Source organism: Scomber japonicus, chromosome 1 (assembly GCF_027409825.1).
Source record: "Scomber japonicus isolate fScoJap1 chromosome 1, fScoJap1.pri, whole genome shotgun sequence".
NCBI classification, from domain to species: Eukaryota; Metazoa; Chordata; class Actinopteri; order Scombriformes; family Scombridae; genus Scomber; species Scomber japonicus.
Window position 1 is genome coordinate 38,544,550 of NC_070578.1, and position 18,042 is coordinate 38,562,591.

The 18,042-nt window shown below is 37.4% G+C and overlaps 2 protein-coding genes across 2 annotated transcripts; both read left to right on the plus strand.

Moving 5' to 3' along the window:
* Positions 1-759: 759 nt before the first annotated feature.
* On the plus strand, positions 760-4,711 carry LOC128355030 (hatching enzyme 1.2-like). Its single transcript, XM_053315180.1, has 10 exons — positions 760-846; positions 1,051-1,081; positions 1,210-1,275; positions 1,505-1,666; positions 2,398-2,515; positions 2,668-2,846; positions 3,228-3,309; positions 3,861-3,985; positions 4,307-4,370; positions 4,580-4,711. The coding sequence occupies exons 1-9, from the start codon at positions 784-786 to the stop codon at positions 4,360-4,362; spliced, it is 882 nt and encodes a 293-aa protein (XP_053171155.1). The 5' UTR covers positions 760-783; the 3' UTR covers positions 4,363-4,370; positions 4,580-4,711.
* An 8,192-nt stretch (positions 4,712-12,903) lies between these two features.
* LOC128366327 (low choriolytic enzyme-like) lies at positions 12,904-16,411 on the plus strand. The gene is made up of 9 exons (XM_053327046.1): positions 12,904-12,990; positions 13,195-13,225; positions 13,354-13,419; positions 13,664-13,825; positions 14,205-14,322; positions 14,473-14,651; positions 15,033-15,114; positions 15,653-15,781; positions 16,369-16,411. The coding sequence occupies exons 1-9, from the start codon at positions 12,928-12,930 to the stop codon at positions 16,409-16,411; spliced, it is 873 nt and encodes a 290-aa protein (XP_053183021.1). The 5' UTR covers positions 12,904-12,927.
* The last annotated feature ends 1,631 nt before the right edge of the window (positions 16,412-18,042 follow it).

Here is an 18,042-nt window from a genome sequence, read left to right on the forward strand (position 1 = left end):
ACTTTCAGTGCATGTCTTTTTCTTGTGATGGAGTATTTTCACAGTACTTTTATATTTAAAAAAAGAAAAAGGAAGAAATAGCAGATAAAAACTTCCTTTTCCATGATAGATCATTTAGCTGTACACTTTTTCTTCCTATAAACAAAACAACAGGAAACAAAACTAGCCCACATCTTGCACAAATCAGGGCTGAATTTGTCAATAAGTGTCTGTTGAGCAGTGGTGCAATGTAACTAAGTACATTTACTCAAGTACTGTACAATTCAGAGCCACTTATACTTTACTCAAGTATCAACCATTGAAAATATTGAATGTTTTACTCTGATACATTTATTTAACACTTTGTTCATGTTTATTGTAAATTGAAAAAACATAAAACATATATAATAAATAAAATGTATTTTAAAAGAAAAAATGCATCTGTGAAGATAAAACCAGTTTCCCAACCAAACAAGATCAACTCTAATTTATAACAGAAAGATAAAAGTTAAAACATGAATACAAATTGTGGACTAATTTTTGTTCTGACCTTGATTTTCTGCAAAAAAACCTTTCACTGATATTATCTACTTTTACTTACGTAGGATTACAACAGCAATACTTTTACTTATGATGACATACTTCTACATTGTTGTGGTGGATCTGAGTACTTCTTTCATTACTGTTGTTGAGCAACATGCCATATTTGGATAAGAGGAAGTTGCTCTCCCACCAATATAAGCTTGAGATCTTCTGTCTCTCTGGATGTCTTCTTTGTCTGCTGTTGCTGTCCTGTGACCAGCCATGATCCTCCAGACCGCTGTGCTCAGCATCCTCCTCTGCTCTGTCCAGAGCTTCACTCTGCAGGTAAGCATCAACAGACACCTTTAGATTCATACAGTATTCACACAGTATTGCAAATGTGTCATTCAGAAGCCTCTGAAATTGAAGTTTTCAGGATTTAAACTGAATATTTCAACTTGCATAAAATATTATATTGAATTCAGATAAGACCACAGTGGCACTATATCAATTTAAAAGCATTTGACCAACCTCTGCATGCTTTTACAGGCTTCATTTGAAAAGAGTGATGAATCCTCTGGTAAGACATACTTACATTTCATCAAGTAAAATGTATTTACTCGATGTAAATATTTAGTATTCATGTAAATATATAGCAATTCATTAAGTTACATTCAAGTACATGAACAAACTGTTTCTATTCAACAGGCAACACCATTGAGGAAGATGATTTCAGTGTCTCCACACTGATAGAGAAAGCCAATGCCAATCTGGGTATGTGCATCTCCACTGCAGCTGCTTTGTGTTGTTCAGTACAGATCTCATAATATGTGATAACATTTCATCTTTGGTGAAATGATCATTCCAGCAATAAATGCATAGAACAAGACTGAGATTACACATGCAAGTATTACAGTATATTAGCCTATATAGACTCAGATTTGACCTGCCTGAATGAAATGCAGTACAACAAACAAGATGAAAACATCATGTCATTTTACAGGAAAGAACCCTGATGATCCTCTAGTGATGTTTGGAGACATAGCAGTGCCAACTGATCTAGGAAATGCTGATCCCTGCACCAATAACAATGACCGAAACTGCCTGTGGATTAAAGCTCTTGATGGCAACGTCTATGTTCCTGTCCTCATCTCCAATCAGTACTGTAAGTCTCACCAACCATCTAGCTTTTAAAGGGACAATGTTGGTTTGTGAGAGGTGGATTAGCAATATATAACACACCTGTCTTCAATTCAGAACACTTATGGGCTCCAGCCTTAATTATGGAGGCTGATGTGGGCAAACTGATACTGTATGACAGACACTACTGAACAACATGTTGATATGTGGTGCATTTTAACAACGATGCATTCACTTACTGTTGTATGTATTCAAGTTTGATGAAAATAGTTACTGTTGTATAGAATAACATTTACATGTTAGCGACTACAAATCTTAATGAAATGATTTGAGTCAGTAAAGTGATTTGTGATCTGATTTTTTCTTTACACATCTAGTATCAACCAATCAATCAATCAGACTTTATTTATCCAGAACTTTGTGCTTTACATAATAAAAGCAAGCAAAAGCAAAGCAGACACAAAACCAACAAGCTAAAAAAAACAAAACCTATACAATAAATAGGCTAAATAAACTAATAAACTAAACAGTTTAAAACAGATAAATAAAAGGATAGAATATAATAAAACCTATAAATAAAATTTAGACAAGCCAGATTAAAAAGGTAAGTCTTAAGTTTGCTTTTAAAAATGTCCTAATAATTAGTAATAAGTAGTAATCATCCCATTTTTTGCTTTTGCATTTGAATTGTTGCCCATCAAGATTAAGTTAAGAAAACTGACTAAACTGATAATATGTGGAGTTTTTTCTTTCAAGCCCCCCAAAACAGAAGAATCATCATTCGAGGTCTGAATTCATTTGCCCGGTCTACCTGCATCCGCTTTCTTCCCTTGAGTGAACAGACGGACTATCTGTACATCGAGTCTAGAGAAGGGTAAGGACCACACATGCACTACAGCACACTAGCATACCTTAATGCAACAGACATGGTGTGTCTCAGGTCAAAAGTACACAATGTGGGATATTCTTGGGGAAACATTAAGACTCTTTTACAGTTTGATAGTTTTATTTACTGCTCTGTTTCAGGTGTTACTCATATATCGGGCGTCGGGGTGGGAACCAGACAGTGTCGCTGGATATTTCTCAATGCATTCATCACCATGTCATCCAACATGAGCTGCTCCATGCCCTGGGCTTCCACCATGAACAGAATCGGTCTGACAGGGACGATCACATTAAAATACTCTGGGAAAACATCGAAGATGGTGCGTCTTGTTACAATCATAGTCTTCCTCAGAAATTTGAAAAAGTCATTAACCATTATATAGAATGAACTATGACTTCAATATTACTTTTGAAATAACAAAACCAACAAAAATCAGGATGTATTAATATACGTCTGACCCTTAACACTTACTAATAAATGACTGGACTTCATCATTTCATTTCAGCAGGTATAAAGTAACTCAGGGTGTGAATCATGTTTATCAAGACCTCTTGAATGAGCAACCATTGATACAGAAATAGTGACATATGTAGTTTCCTGTATATGCTGTTCATGCTTTTCACTTACTGCACTTTTCAGACATTATACTGACAAACTGTAATGGAACAGACCAAATCTGACTTGTGTGATTCTTTCGCAGGAAAAGCGAGCCAATTTGAAAAGGTCCAGACAAGGAACCTTGGCACTCCCTATGACTACGGCTCTGTCATGCACTATGGAAGGTAGCTCTCATAATTTACTCATTGATCAGTATACTTAAGCAAAAGTTAAATCATGTTATTATAACATGATAAACCCTTCTTTTACACTTTCAATCACTAACTTCAATACCCCCCATTTTGGTATTTTGTACTAAAATGATTATAAATTTGGAAGCTTGCTACTCCTTTGATTTGTCTATCAGAGTGTTTGAAGCCTCTTCAAGAAAAGAGAATATTGGACTTACATAAATCAAGTGGATACAGCATCTATCCAAATGAATGCTAATTGTAGTCTGTGTGTCTGCTAGATGTACATCTAGACATGTTAGCCAGAACAACCTCATAAAGTGATGATATGTCAGATTACATTATATTATTATGTTTTCAGTCTGTTGTTGAGTTTTTCTGCCCCCAGGTGGTGAAACATTCTTAATGCAGCTTTAATCCTCCCATACTGTACATCAGTGGTCACTCAGCTCTACAGGAAGAACTAGTGGTTCCTGTTGAACAAGATCTAAGCAGTTGTGAAAACATTTTAAACTCCTCTTCACTACTGCCTGTTTGCACCACAGGAGATTTTTCTCTAAGAATGGGCAGCCAACCATGATTCCCATCCCCGACCCCTACGTGCCCATTGGCATGGCAATCGAGATGAGTCCCAACGACATCCTTCGGGTGAACCGTCTTTATGGCTGCAGTATGTATCTTTTGACCCATGAAGCCTGTTACTACTATTCCCTCTGATTTATCGACCTGCTCTTGTTTCTTCTCATCTTCATCCTTCCTTCCTTCTAACCTGGCTACCCACTAGCCTACCACCTACCAACACTACTCTCTCATCATACTACTGTATCTATCACCCTGCTGACAAAATGGACAGACTAGTAAATAGACATACAGTAAACTTGGAACAATGAAATTATATACAAATATAAAATATAAATGTTCATTTTCCAGCAGTTCTTTTAAGAAATTAAGCAACTTTTTTAGAATTTTCTGTTTTTTAAATTAATTTCAGATCAAGCTGCTTCCCAACCTGATGTGGAACCTGTGAAAAGGAACCAATTCCTCTAGAAATGAAAGTACGTTTCTGTGGAAACCATCAACGTGATTTATTGTTAGCTTGTATTTACTGACTCATTTTCTATTTAAACATCTGACGATCTAATGTGTAGAGATAATGTATTTTATGAAATGTTAGAGTTATAACCAAAGGACTGTGTGTGTGTGTGTGTGTGTGTGTGTGTGTATGCGCATACATTGTCAACATTTTCAATTGTCTTTTCAACAGGAGGCAAACCATGCAGCTTCTCATCTACAAGCAACGCCAGTAACGCATCTTATGATTTGTAACGTGCTTAATAAAATTTAGAAGTTGATTAAATTCAGCAAAATATGATACTGATTTCATTAACTTTAAAAGTATAGGCAACGCAACTGTCCAAATACAACAGCACAAGTTCACACTTACTGTATGTGTTTAACTGCTTCTGCACTTCATTGAACTTTAATAATGAATAAAAATTCTTTCAGATACAGCATATCATGTCAGCCTGTTTCTGTTTGGTCTAAATGAGATATTTACCTGTTAAGATTTCTGACGCTGGAAAGATAAACATGACCAAATGTTGTTCCAGCATTTATGCCTACACGTTACACCTGTACACCACAGTCCCCACCAGCTCCGGAGACACACAGTATGTGGAAGGACTGACGTTGTTCATGGCATGACCACGAAACAAACACTGACAACAAAGAAAATGCACATCTTTAATTAGCATGTCAAGACTAATATTAAATCTAATATGTACATGATACAATGTAAAGTTACATATTATTGTTCAATTTATTCATTTCAAAAAGCTTTTCATGTCATTATCTATACTTTAAAAATAATATTGAGCATTTGGGGCTCTGGGAACATAAAACCTTTATTCTAGACGACGCACAGGCTTCCTCCCTTACTGTGGGGACAAGCCTTTACGTGTGTGTAGCGTGCACCATGTATATATATACATAGACACCGCATTGACTGTGGAGAAGCGTACCTAAAGCTCCGCCATCTTGGTACCGGGCTAGCAGAGGCAGTCGTACATGTACGGAGGTAAGAGGTACTCCACAATCTCAAAGTAGAATTATTCACTGAAATCTCGACCGATTTCCAAACGGGTTGATTTGTGAAAAACATCACACACGCGGCTATCACACGGGATACTTGGGTCTTTAAATGCTTTAATGCTAGTTTTACTACCCAAATACACACAGAGGACGTGTTCTTGCTCAGGGAACATGCCGAAGAAACACCAAAGATCTAGATATGGCACATTGAGCGAGTGCTTGGAGTTCAGTGGTATGTGGATGAATTCCAATTCAGAGTCACAGTTCAGAACAACCCACTGACAAGGAGAGGGGTTCTCTCCACTGTGGCTTCCGTCTATGATCCGTTAGGGTTTGTGGTCCCTTCATACTAGTTGGCAGAACAGATCTTTCATGCACTATGCAGAGATAAAGTAAACTGGGATGATAATCTCCCTGAGTCCGTTCTTCCACTGTGGGAGTCATGGCTCAAAGCTCTGCCTTAATTGGCAGACCGAAAGATCCCAAGAAGTTACCTCCCATCAGACTTTGGTGAGGTCAAACAATATGAACTTGACAACTTTTCAGACGCTATTCTCATGATGCTCAAACGGCGGATTCCGGTCCAACTATCTGCGGACCCTGGTCTAATCTTAAAAAAAGAAAAATCTTACATAAAATATTATTATTAAATGCGAGTGTTCGCCGTTTTATCGCTGGTATGGATGTGTGACTCCAGTCCTTCACCGCGTGTATTTATTTGAATTTATGTTCAAACGAAAAATAAGTTTTGTCTTTGAGTATTTATTAGATTTCTTTTGTTTTCATGAAAAGGACATTTTTTAGTATATTATTTTTGTTGTTTGTTTACTCTGTTAATAGTAAAACTCAATATGAATGGTTAACTCAAATTATACAGTCATAAGCATCCTTTTCCTGCAATGTGACTGCATGCACATGCTTATACAGTGTTTACATGACATTTGCAGCTTGTTGATTGTTGATCTGCATCTCAAAGACCTTCCATCAGCGCCATCAATGAAATATCTGCAAACCAGCTGCAGGTGGAAGACATCTATAATATCTCACATTGTGTTTTTAGGTGGCTGGCTGCTATCAAATCTCCTCTGTCTGTGAAATAATTGTGAACTTAAATTGTTTAAATTGAAAATAATAATACATTTCTTCATTGAATTGCTCATGCCATATCTCCAGATCGATATAGGACAAGCGAAGGCAGCGTTTCACTTGAACATGACCTGCTTCCCAGAAGTGAACACTTCATTGTGACAAGAATGTGACAGAGAAGAATGAGAAGCTCCCATTACAATAAAAGGAATCCGAAAGCAGTCTATCACAAGTAAACAACATATTTTTCAGCTGAGGTGATGAAACTTTCCACTAAGGTGCAGTTCTTCTTTCGGTTAAAGAAACTTTATATGTGCCTTAAAACAACAGTCAGGTGTCCATATAAACAGTGAAAGAGGTTTTCCTCATTGTAATTATTCCTCTTGTTCATACTGACTATTAAAACCTTCAAATGTGCTTTCAGTGTATGCTATGGGGGCCAAACTCTGTCATCACACTGTTATATAAAACAGGTAATTATTATTGCTTACTGTAGCTTCTGCTGGAGATAATTGTGTTAACTTCCTGGTAAATGTATTTATTGTTATTGCTTAACATGAACAAGTTTTAATTACCAAAACCAAACAGTGCCAAGTAATCAATTTAGGTCAGCCACAAAATGCCTTTTGTATGTGATGAAGATGTTTATTCATACTCGTTGGACAGGGTTTCTCTTATTAGATACACGGTAGTTTTTATTCTGACAGTTTAAGACAGTTAAGACAGTTCTCGTGCTTTTATCGTCTCACAGGTAATCTGGGGTTGTAGATGTCTGGATGACAGATTCCTGCCCTGGAACAACCCTAATCTCCCGACCTGGTGCTATTAAATAAAGATTGATTGATTGATTGATTGATTGATTGATATGATATAATGATAATGTTGTAAATGATAAAACATTAACAAAGGCCTGGAAACTCATGAGGTTTAGTTTAGGTATGTTTTTTTCCCTTTTAACCAGTTGTTCACCTGCAGCTCTCCTTGACTCCAGGACTCACACTGGAGTCACAACAGAAAGGACAGTACATAGAACAATATCTGACATAAAGAACATACAGACATTACAAACATTTACAGACATAACAATGTAAAAAAAAATAATGGTATGGAAGTAAAAATTGCATTAAAATGCATTGAGTATGCATCTATCTTCATTAATTAAACTACAGCTTATTTAATTATATATAATCATGTCGTGTGATAATTCATCTATTTGAATTTATTGTCAGCAGGCTTGGGGAGTAACGAAATAGGATACAAAAAGGTTAACTGTATTTCGCTACAGTAAGAGAAAAAAAGACAATGTCTAATTACAGGTAGGCCACATTTAGTAAAAATGGGGATTATTTAGCTGGAACACAATTTTAAAAAACATTTTACAATAAAGAACAATATACTACCATGCACTGAAAAAGTCCCAAACTAAACAGAGCAGAAATGAGAGGGCAAATGAACTCGCAGACCCAGGAAGGTCTGAGTAGAGGATGATACCACCAGATGCGTGCAGGTGTGCCACACGTACACACATTTCACACACTTAGTGAATTTAAATATTGTCAGAGATGTTTGTTACTCTGTGGTTGTCCCAAAGATGAGTTAAATGAGAGCTTGAGTTTATGACAACTTGTAGCACAGATAACTGCTCTCCACCGATATGACTGTGTCTATGTGTAATATGTTGACCTGACAGTGTGTCACTGGTCGCCGAACAAAGTCAGATAAAATTGAGAAAGACTTCACACAGCCAGTGGGCCAGACGGTGTTTCATCAGAGAATTTCTTGACAATGTTACAGCACCGTGAATTGTGCAATTTTTGCACCCACAATCTGCTCCGTTGTGTTTCTACCCACATAAAATTCTGTGCTAATCTGCTACCTTCCTTCCTACCCTCACCTATGGTCATGAGCTTTGGGTAGTGACCGAAAGAACAAGATCGCGGGTACAAGCGGCCGAAATGAGCTTCCTCCGTAGGGTGGCTGGGCTCTCCCTTAGAGATAGGGTGAGAAGCTCAGTTATCCGGAGGGAGCTCGGAGTAGACCCGCTGCTCCTCCACGTCGAGAGGAGCCAGATGAGGTGGCTCGGGCATCTAGTCAGGATGCCTCCCGGACGCCTCCCTGGTGAGGTGTTCAGGGCACGTCCCCGGGGAAGACCCAGTACACGCTGGAGAGACTATGTCTCTCGGCTGGCCTGGGAACACCTCGGGATCCCCCGGGAAGAGCTGGACGAAGTGGCTGGGGAGAGGGAAGTCTGGGCATCCCTGCTTAGGTTGCTGCCCCTACGAACCGACCCGAATAAGCAGAAGAGGACGGACGGACGGACAGACAAAGAAGAGGATTCTTCTTCGTCTAATTCTTTGTCTAATTACTATTAGTTTCCTGGCCAAAAAAGTAGTAAAAGCCAGGAGGTCTTTTTTAACTGCAGACAGAGTTGGTAACATAGAAAAGACTCCAAACAATGCACCAAAAGCATCAGGCTCAACTTTTTCCCCACTTATTACAGAAATTATATTGAAAACATCCGTCCAATATTTATGCAAAGATGGGCAAAACCAGAGCATATGTATAAGATCCACAGGTGAATGCTGGCATCTGTTGCATGCAGGGGACACCCAATCATAGAACTTCAACAAACAGACATTAGTATGATAGGTGCAATGACCCAATTTACTCTGATTAAGGCTATGCAAATAGAGGATTTATGAACTCGTTTTAAAATCTCCGCCCAAATATCCTCTGATATTGCCTCCCCTATATCCTTCGCCCATATCATCTTAATGGTGTCCAGACGTAAAAGATACATTAGATTAGAAATATATGAGCTGGAGCCTTTTAATGTTGGGATTGGTGTCAGTAAACTATCTAGAACAGAATCGTGGTGGGGAAACAGCAGACATCTGAAAAAATGTTGCTACAAATACTACATATGCAAGTGAAAAAGAAAAGAAGAGAGAACGTAACATTCTCATTACAATCAGTTTCTTTAAGACAGTCTATTAACAGTCCATTACATGATACAAAAGCAAAAGCTCAGGTGATTCACTGAGAAACCATGTGTCCGATCTGTGTTCATAAGATTTACCTTAATCATTGTTCCTGTTTTTGCAATATTATACAAGACTGTGTAATATTATACAAGACTGTGTGACAACTAAGCAGACAGTGCAGCCATGGCCACAATTAGAGAAATCATATAACCACATCAATGTCATGCAACTCTGAAGAGTTGTGTAAATGTGAAAACCTTAATGCAATAACATAAACATGTAATTCACTCTGATATGTGTGCTGCCGTGCAGCTTGTTCACTTTGGTAATGTATTGTATGTTTTTACAGGCCACTCATACTCCATTCATTGATAGATTCATAGTGACTAAAATAAAGTATTACAGAAATAATAATTATATTTTTACATTTGACATTGTCATTTTTTAAAGAAATGACAATTTGTATGTTTTGTTGAATTTTGTTTCAGTGCAACACCATATTAATCACTGAGTGATGCCACGGGTAGCTTATCATAAATTATTAATTATCCATATTATTAGATTACTGATCAAATATATGATTTAAATAAAAAGCCTTTACAGTCCTGCTCACTATTATTGGCACCACTTCATTTTTTGCATAACCTGTACAATATCTTCAGAAATAAATGGAAATGTACCAAATGTATATCATCAGGATCCTTTAATTGGAGGTCCAAAGTAATTTAACAAAGAAAATTGTTTTTTTGTACACATATGGTATTATATATATATTACATATTGTAATCTCAAAGAAGAAACAGAAAAAACAGCATGTGCAGCAATAATGGCACCCCTCTTTAATATTTGGTTGCACACCCTTTGGCAGTGATGACAGCCTCCAAACATTTCTTGTAGCCATCTATAAGCTTCTTGCACTTCTCAGCTGGTATTTTCTCCCACTCTTTCTTTGCAAATTGTTCAAGCTCTTGAACGTTTGTAAGTTTCTTTTCCCCAATGCCAGATTTCAGCTCATACCAAAGACTTTCAATCAGATTGAGATCAGGACTCATTGCTGGCCATTTTAAAACTGTCCATTTTTTCCCTTTCAACCATTCCTGCGTGCTTTTGAATGTGTGCTTTGGGTCTTTGTCTTGCTGGAGACCCATGATCTTCGACTCAAACCAAGTTTTCTCACACTGGGTAAGACATTTTGCTCTAAAATCTCTTGATAATTCTCTGATTTCATGATTCTTGTGATACGGTCAAGGCCTCGTGTACCAAATGCAGCAAAGCAGCCCCACAGCATTATGGATCCTCCACCATGCTTTACCATTGGTAGGGTGTTCCTGTCCTTGTAGGCGTCATTGCGCCGTCTGTAAACATACTGTTGGTGTGCATTGCCAAAAAGCTCTATTTTTGTTTCGTCTGTCCACAGAAAATTTTGCCAGAAGGATTGTGGTTTGTCCTCTTTTGCAAAGATTAGTCGTTCCTTTTTATGTTTTTTCTTCAGCAATGGTGTCTTCCTTGGCCTTCACCCATAAAGCCCTGTTTGGTTTAGTGTGCGGCGTGTGGTACTTGTTGAACCATGACCCCAGACTGTTCCAGGTTGGCCTTCAATTCTTTGGATGTTTGATGTGGTGTTTTTTCCACCATTCGCACCAACCTTCAAAGACTTTTCTCATCAATTGTTCTCCTTTCCCCCACGTCCAGGGAGGTTCTTGACAGTTCCATGCTTGGCAAACTTGTTAAAAACATTACGCACTGTTGAAACAGGAATACCAAGGTCTTTGGAGATGGCCTCATACCCTTTGGAGGTCTTGTGTTTGCTAATAATCACACTTCTAATGCCCTCAGACAGCTCCTTTGTCTTCACCATTGTGACAAAGGAACAGGGGATAACAGATGGCTTTTAAAAACACAGAAGTCATCATTCATTGGCTAATTCATGTAACATGGGCACAGACAATTTATCACAGGTGATTGTCATTTGTGATTTACCACAGGTGAGTCATCGTGTGTTTCCATACTGATTTACAGCAAAGGGTGCCAATACCAGTGACACAGCAAGCTTTAAGTTTTCTTATTTTTTTCCTCCCATTGTTTATTGTTTTAAATTGTTGTTCATCATTTTCTCTTTTGTATTGAACACTAGTTCTCTATAGACAAAAAATGTTTCACTTGATTCATTTTTTTCAGGAGATATTCCACATTATGTACGTAAACTTCATGGGTGCCAATAATGATGAGCAGGACTGTATTTACATTTTTCTCACTTCACTATTCATAGACAACTGCTGTTTGATTCTACAGACTAGAAATGATTGTCAACATTATGAATAATCTAATCTGAAATGATCATAAATGAAAAAGAATGAATGTATTTAATTATTAAAAGCTATGAATCATTGAGACAGTCCAAACAAGTGTTTCTGTTATCTAACATCCTGTTAATTAGGAAGGCATTGTGAGCTGTTAATGCAGTTTTTAAACATATTCTGAAGTTCAGTAATGATTTTCCAAGCTGTGAGATATCCTGTCAGATCTTCCACCGGTTCATTGCATTTTGAAAACATGATTTAGTGGAGATAAAGCGATACTTTACAGTGATACCACTGACAGGCGCTCCTTAACCTAATGAGTGCATATGCTTTAAATACTTTAAAGTACATGTTTCTCTTAATACTACACTTTCAGTGCATGTCTTTTTCTTGTGATGGAGTATTTTCACAGTACTTTTATATTAAAAAAAAGAAAAAGGAAGAAATAGCAGATAAAAACTTCCTTTTCCATGATAGATCATTTAGCTGTACACTTTTTCTTCCTATAAACAAAACAACAGGAAACAAAACTAGCCCACATCTTGCACAAATCAGGGCTGAATTTGTCAATAAGTGTCTGTTGAGCAGTGGTGCAATGTAACTAAGTACATTTACTCAAGTACTGTACAATTCAGAGCCACTTATACTTTACTCAAGTATCAACCATTGAAAATATTGAATGTTTTACTCTGATACATTTATTTGACACTTTGTTCATGTTTATTGTAAATTGAAAAAACATAAAACATATATAATAAATAAAATGTATTTTAAAAGAAAAAATGCATCTGTGAAGATAAAACCAGTTTCCCAACCAAACAAGATCAACTCTAATATATAACAGAAAGATAAAAGTTAAAACATGAATACAAATTGTGGACTAATTTTTGTTCTGACCTTGATTTTCTGCAAAAAAACCTTTCACTGATATTATCTACTTTTACTTACGTAGGATTACAACAGCAATACTTTTACTTATGATGACATACTTCTACATTGTTGTGGTGGATCTGAGTACTTCTTTCATTACTGTTGTTGAGCAACATGCCATATTTGGATAAGAGGAAGTTGCTCTCCCACCAATATAAGCTTGAGATCTTCTGTCTCTCTGGATGTCTTCTTTGTCTGCTGTTGCTGTCCTGTGACCAGCCATGATCCTCCAGACCGCTGTGCTCAGCATCCTCCTCTGCTCTGTCCAGAGCTTCACTCTGCAGGTAAGCATCAACAGACACCTTTAGATTCATACAGTATTCACACAGTATTGCAAATGTGTCATTCAGAAGCCTCTGAAATTAAAGTTTTCAGGATTTAAACTGAATATTTCAACTTGCATAAAATATTATATTGAATTCAGATAAGACCACAGTGGCACTATATCAATTTAAAAGCATTTGACCAACCTCTGCATGCTTTTACAGGCTTCATTTGAAAAGAGTGATGAATCCTCTGGTAAGACATACTTACATTTCATCAAGTAAAATGTATTTACTCGATGTAAATATTTAGTATTCATGTAAATATATAGCAATTCATGAAGTTACATTCAAGTACATGAACAAACTGTTTCTATTCAACAGGCAACACCATTGAGGAAGATGATTTCAGTGTCTCCACACTGATAGAGAAAGCCAATGCCAATCTGGGTATGTGCATCTCCACTGCAGCTGCTTTGTGTTGTTCAGTACAGATCTCATAATATGTGATAACATTTCATCTTTGGTGAAATGATCATTCCAGCAATAAATGCATAGAACAAGACTGAGATTACATATGCAAGTATTACAGTATATTAGCCTATATAGACTCAGATTTGACCTGCCTGAATGAAATGCAGTACAACAAACAAGATGAAAACATTTTCTCAACTGTCATCATGTCATTTTACAGGAAAGAACCCTGATGATCCTCTAGTGATGTTTGGAGACATAGCAGTGCCAACTGATCTAGGAAATGCTGATCCCTGCACCAATAGCAATGACCGAAACTGCCTGTGGCCTAAATATTCTGATGGCAACGTCTATGTTCCTGTCCTCATCTCCAATCAGTACTGTAAGTCTCACTAACCATCTAGCTTTTAAAGGGACAATGTTGGTTTGTGAGAGGTGGATTAGCAATATATAACACACCTGTCTTCAATTCAGAACACTTATGGGCTCCAGCCTTAATTATGGAGGCTGATGTGGGCAAACTGATACTGTATGACAGACACTACTGAACAACATGTTGATATGTGGTGCATTTTAACAACAAAATTTAGACAAGCCAGATTAAAAAGGTAAGTCTTAAGTTTGCTTTTAAAAATGTCCTAATAATTAGTAATAACTAGTAATCATCCCATTTTTTGCTTTTGCATTTTGAATTGTTGCCCATCAAGATTAAGTTAAGAAAACTGACTAAATTGATAATATGTGGAGTTTTTTCTTTCAAGCCCCCCAAAACAGAAGAACCATCATTCAAGGTCTGAATTCATTTGTCCAGTCTACCTGCATCCGCTTTCTTCCCTTGAGTGAACAGACGGACTATCTGTACATCGAGTCTAGAGAAGGGTAAGGACCACACATGCACTACAGCACACTAGCATACCTTAATGCAACAGACATGGTGTGTCTCAGGTCAAAAGTACACTGTGGAATATTCTTGGGGAAACATTAAGACTCTTTTACAGTTTGATAGTTTTATTTACTGCTCTGTTTCAGGTGTTACTCATATCTCGGTCGTCGGGGTGGGAACCAGACAGTGTCGCTGGATATTTCTCAATGCATTCATCACCATATCATCCAACATGAGCTGCTCCATGCCCTGGGCTTCCACCATGAACAGAATCGGTCTGACAGGGACGATCACATTAAAATCCTCTGGGAAAACATCGAAGATGGTGCGTCTTGTTACAATCATAGTCTTCCTCAGAAATTTGAAAAAGTCATTATCCATTATATAGAATGAACTATGACTTCAATATTACTTTTGAAATAACAAAACCAACAAAAATCAGGATGTATTAATATACGTCTGACCCTTAACACTTACTAATAAATGACTGGACTTCATCATTTCATTTCAGCAGGTATAAAGTAACTCAGGGTGTGAATCATGTTTATCAAGACCTCTTGAATGAGCAACCATTGGTACAGAAATAGTGACATATGTAGTTTCCTGTATATGCTGTTCATGCTTTTCACTTACTGCACTTTTCAGACATTATACTGACAAACTGTAATGGAACAAACCAAATCTGACTTGTGTGATTCTTTCTCAGGAAAAGCGAGCCAATTTGAAAAGGTCCAGACAAGGAACCTTGGCACTCCCTATGACTACGGCTCTGTCATGCACTATGGAAGGTAGCTCTCATAATTTACTCATTGATCAGTATACTTAAGCAAAAGTTAAATCATGTTATTATAACATGATAAACCCTTCTTTTACACTTTCAATCACTAACTTCAATACCCCCCCATTTTGGTATTTTGTACTAAAATGATTATAAATTTGGAAGCTTGCTACTCCAGAGTGTTTTGAAGCCTCTTCAAGAAAAGAGAATATTGGACTTACATAAATCAAGTGGATACAGCATCTATCCAAATGAATGCTAATTATAGTCTGTGTGTCTGCTAGATGTACATCTAGACATGTTAGCCAGAACAACCTCATAAAGTGATGATATGTCAGATTACATTATATTATCATGTTTTCAGTCTGTTTTTGAGTTTTTCTGCCCCCAGGTGGTGAAACATTCTTATTGCAGCTTTAATCCTCCCATACTGTACATCAGTGGTCACTCAGCTCTACAGGAAGAACTAGCGGTTCCTGTTGAACAAGATCTAAGCAGTTGTGAAAACATTTTAAACTCCTCTTCACTACTGCCTGTTTGCACCACAGGAGATTTTTCTCCAAGAATGGGAAGCCAACCATGATTCCCATCCCCGACCCCTACGTGCCCATTGGCATGGCAATCGAGATGAGTCCCAACGACATCCTTCGGGTGAACCGTCTTTATGGCTGCAGTATGTATCTTTTGACCCATGAAGCCTGTTACTACTATTCCCTCTGATTTATCGACCTGCTCTTGTTTCTTCTCATCTTCATCCTTCCTACCTTCTAACCTGGCTACCCACTAGCCTACCACCTACCAACACTACTCTCTCATCATACTACTGTATCTATCACCCTGCTGACAAAATGGACAGACTAGTAAATAGACATACAGTAAACTTGGAACGATGAAATTATATACAAATATAAAATATAAATGTTCATTTTACAGTAGTTCTTTTAAGAAATTAAGCAACTTTTTTTAGAATTTTCTTTTTTAAATTAATTTCAGATCAAGCTGTTTCCCAACCTGATGTGGAACCTGTGAAAAGGAACCAATTCCTCTAGAAATGAAAGTACGTTTCTGTGGAAACCATCAACGTGATTTATTGTTAGCTTGTATTTACTGACTCATTTTCTATTTAAACATCTGACGATCTAATGTGTAGAGATAATGTATTTTATGAAATGTTAGAGTTATAACCAAAGGACTGTGTGTGTGTGTGTGTGTGTGTGTGTGTGTGCGCATACATTGTCAACATTTTCAATTGTCTTTTCAACAGGAGGCAAACCATGCAGCTTCTCATCTACAAGCAACGCCAGTAACGCATCTTATGATTTGTAATGTGCTTAATAAAATTTAGAAGTTGATTAAATTCAGCAAAATATGATACTGATTTCGTTAACTTTAAAAGTATAGGCAACGCAACTGTCCAAATACAACAGCACAAGTTCACACTTACTGTATGTGTTTAACTGCTTCTGCACTTCATTGAACTTTAATAATGAATAAAAATTCTTTCAGATACAGCATATCATGTCAGCCTGTTTCTGTTTGGTCTAAATGAGATATTTACCTGTTAAGATTTCTGACGCTGGAAAGATAAACATGACCAAATGTTGTTCCAGCATTTATGCCTACACGTTACACCTGTACACCACAGTCCCCACCAGCTCCGGAGACACACAGTATGTGGAAGGACTGACGTTGTTCATGGCATGACCACGAAACAAACATTGACAACAAAGAAAATGCACATCTTTAATTAGCATGTCAAGACTAATATTAAATCTAATATGTACATGATACAATGTAAAGTTACATATTATTGTTCAATTTATTCATTTAAAAAGCTTTTCATGTCATTATCTATACTTTAAAAATAATATTGAGCATTTGGGGCTCTAGGAACATAAAACCTTTATTCTAGACGACGCACAGGCTTCCTCCCATACTGTGGGGACAAGCCTTTACGTGTGTGCAGCGTGCACCATGTATATATATACATAGACACCGCATTGACTGTGGAGAAGCGTACCTAAAGCTCCGCCATCTTGGTACAGGGCTAGCAGAGGCAGTCGTGCATGTACATGTACGGAGGTAAGAGGTACTCCACAATCTCAAAGTAGAATTATTCACTGAAATCTCGACCGAATTCCAAACGGTTTGATTTGTGAAAAACATCACACACGCGGCTATCACACGGGATGCTTGGGTCTTTAAATGCTTTAATGCTAGTTTTACTACCCAAATACACACAGAGGACGTGTTCTTGCTCAGGGAACATGCCGAAGAAACATCAAAGATCTAGATATGGCACATTGAGCGAGTGCTTGGAGTTCAGTGGTATGTGGATGAATTCCAATTCAGAGTCACAGTTCAGAACAACCCACTGACAAGGAGATGGGTTCTCTCCACTGTGGCTTCCGTCTATGATCCGTTAGGGTTTGTGGTCCCTTCATACTAGTTGGCAAACAGATCTTTCATGCACTATGTAGAGATAAAGTAAACTGGGATGATAATCTCCCTGAGTACGTTCTTCCACTGTGGGAGTCATGGCTCAGAGCTCTGCCTTAATTGGCAGACCGAAAGATCCCAAGAAGTTACCTCCCATCAGACTTTGGTGAGGTCAAATAATATGAACTTAACAACTTTTCAGACGCTATTCTCATGATGCTCAAACGGCGGACTCCGGTCCAACTATCTGCGGACCCTGGTCTAATCTTAAAAAAAGAAAAATCTTACATAAAATATTATTATTAAATGCGAGTGTTCGCCGTTTTATCGCTGGTGTGGATGTGTGACTTCAGTCCTTCACCGCGTGTATTTATTTGAATTTATGTTCAAACGAAAAATAAGTTTTGTCTTTGAGTATTTATTAGATTTCTTTTGTTTTTATGAAAATGACATTTTTTAGTATATTATTTTTGTTGTTTGTTTACTCTGTTAATAGTAA

Excerpts from the sequence above, each read along its gene's own strand:
- LOC128355030 (XM_053315180.1), top strand. The coding sequence starts at position 784 with ATGATCCTCCAGACCGCTGTGCTCAGCATCCTCCTCTGCTCTGTCCAG. Across the intron at positions 2,847-3,227 it reads CTGGGAAAACATCGAAGATG|GAAAAGCGAGCCAATTTGAA; the intron begins GTGCGTCTTGTT and ends ATTCTTTCGCAG. Across the intron at positions 3,986-4,306 it reads GAACCGTCTTTATGGCTGCA|ATCAAGCTGCTTCCCAACCT; the intron begins GTATGTATCTTT and ends AATTAATTTCAG.
- LOC128366327 (XM_053327046.1), top strand. The coding sequence starts at position 12,928 with ATGATCCTCCAGACCGCTGTGCTCAGCATCCTCCTCTGCTCTGTCCAG. Across the intron at positions 13,420-13,663 it reads GAAAGCCAATGCCAATCTGG|GAAAGAACCCTGATGATCCT; the intron begins GTATGTGCATCT and ends GTCATTTTACAG. Across the intron at positions 15,782-16,368 it reads CGTCTTTATGGCTGCAGTAT|GAGGCAAACCATGCAGCTTC; the intron begins GTATCTTTTGAC and ends TCTTTTCAACAG.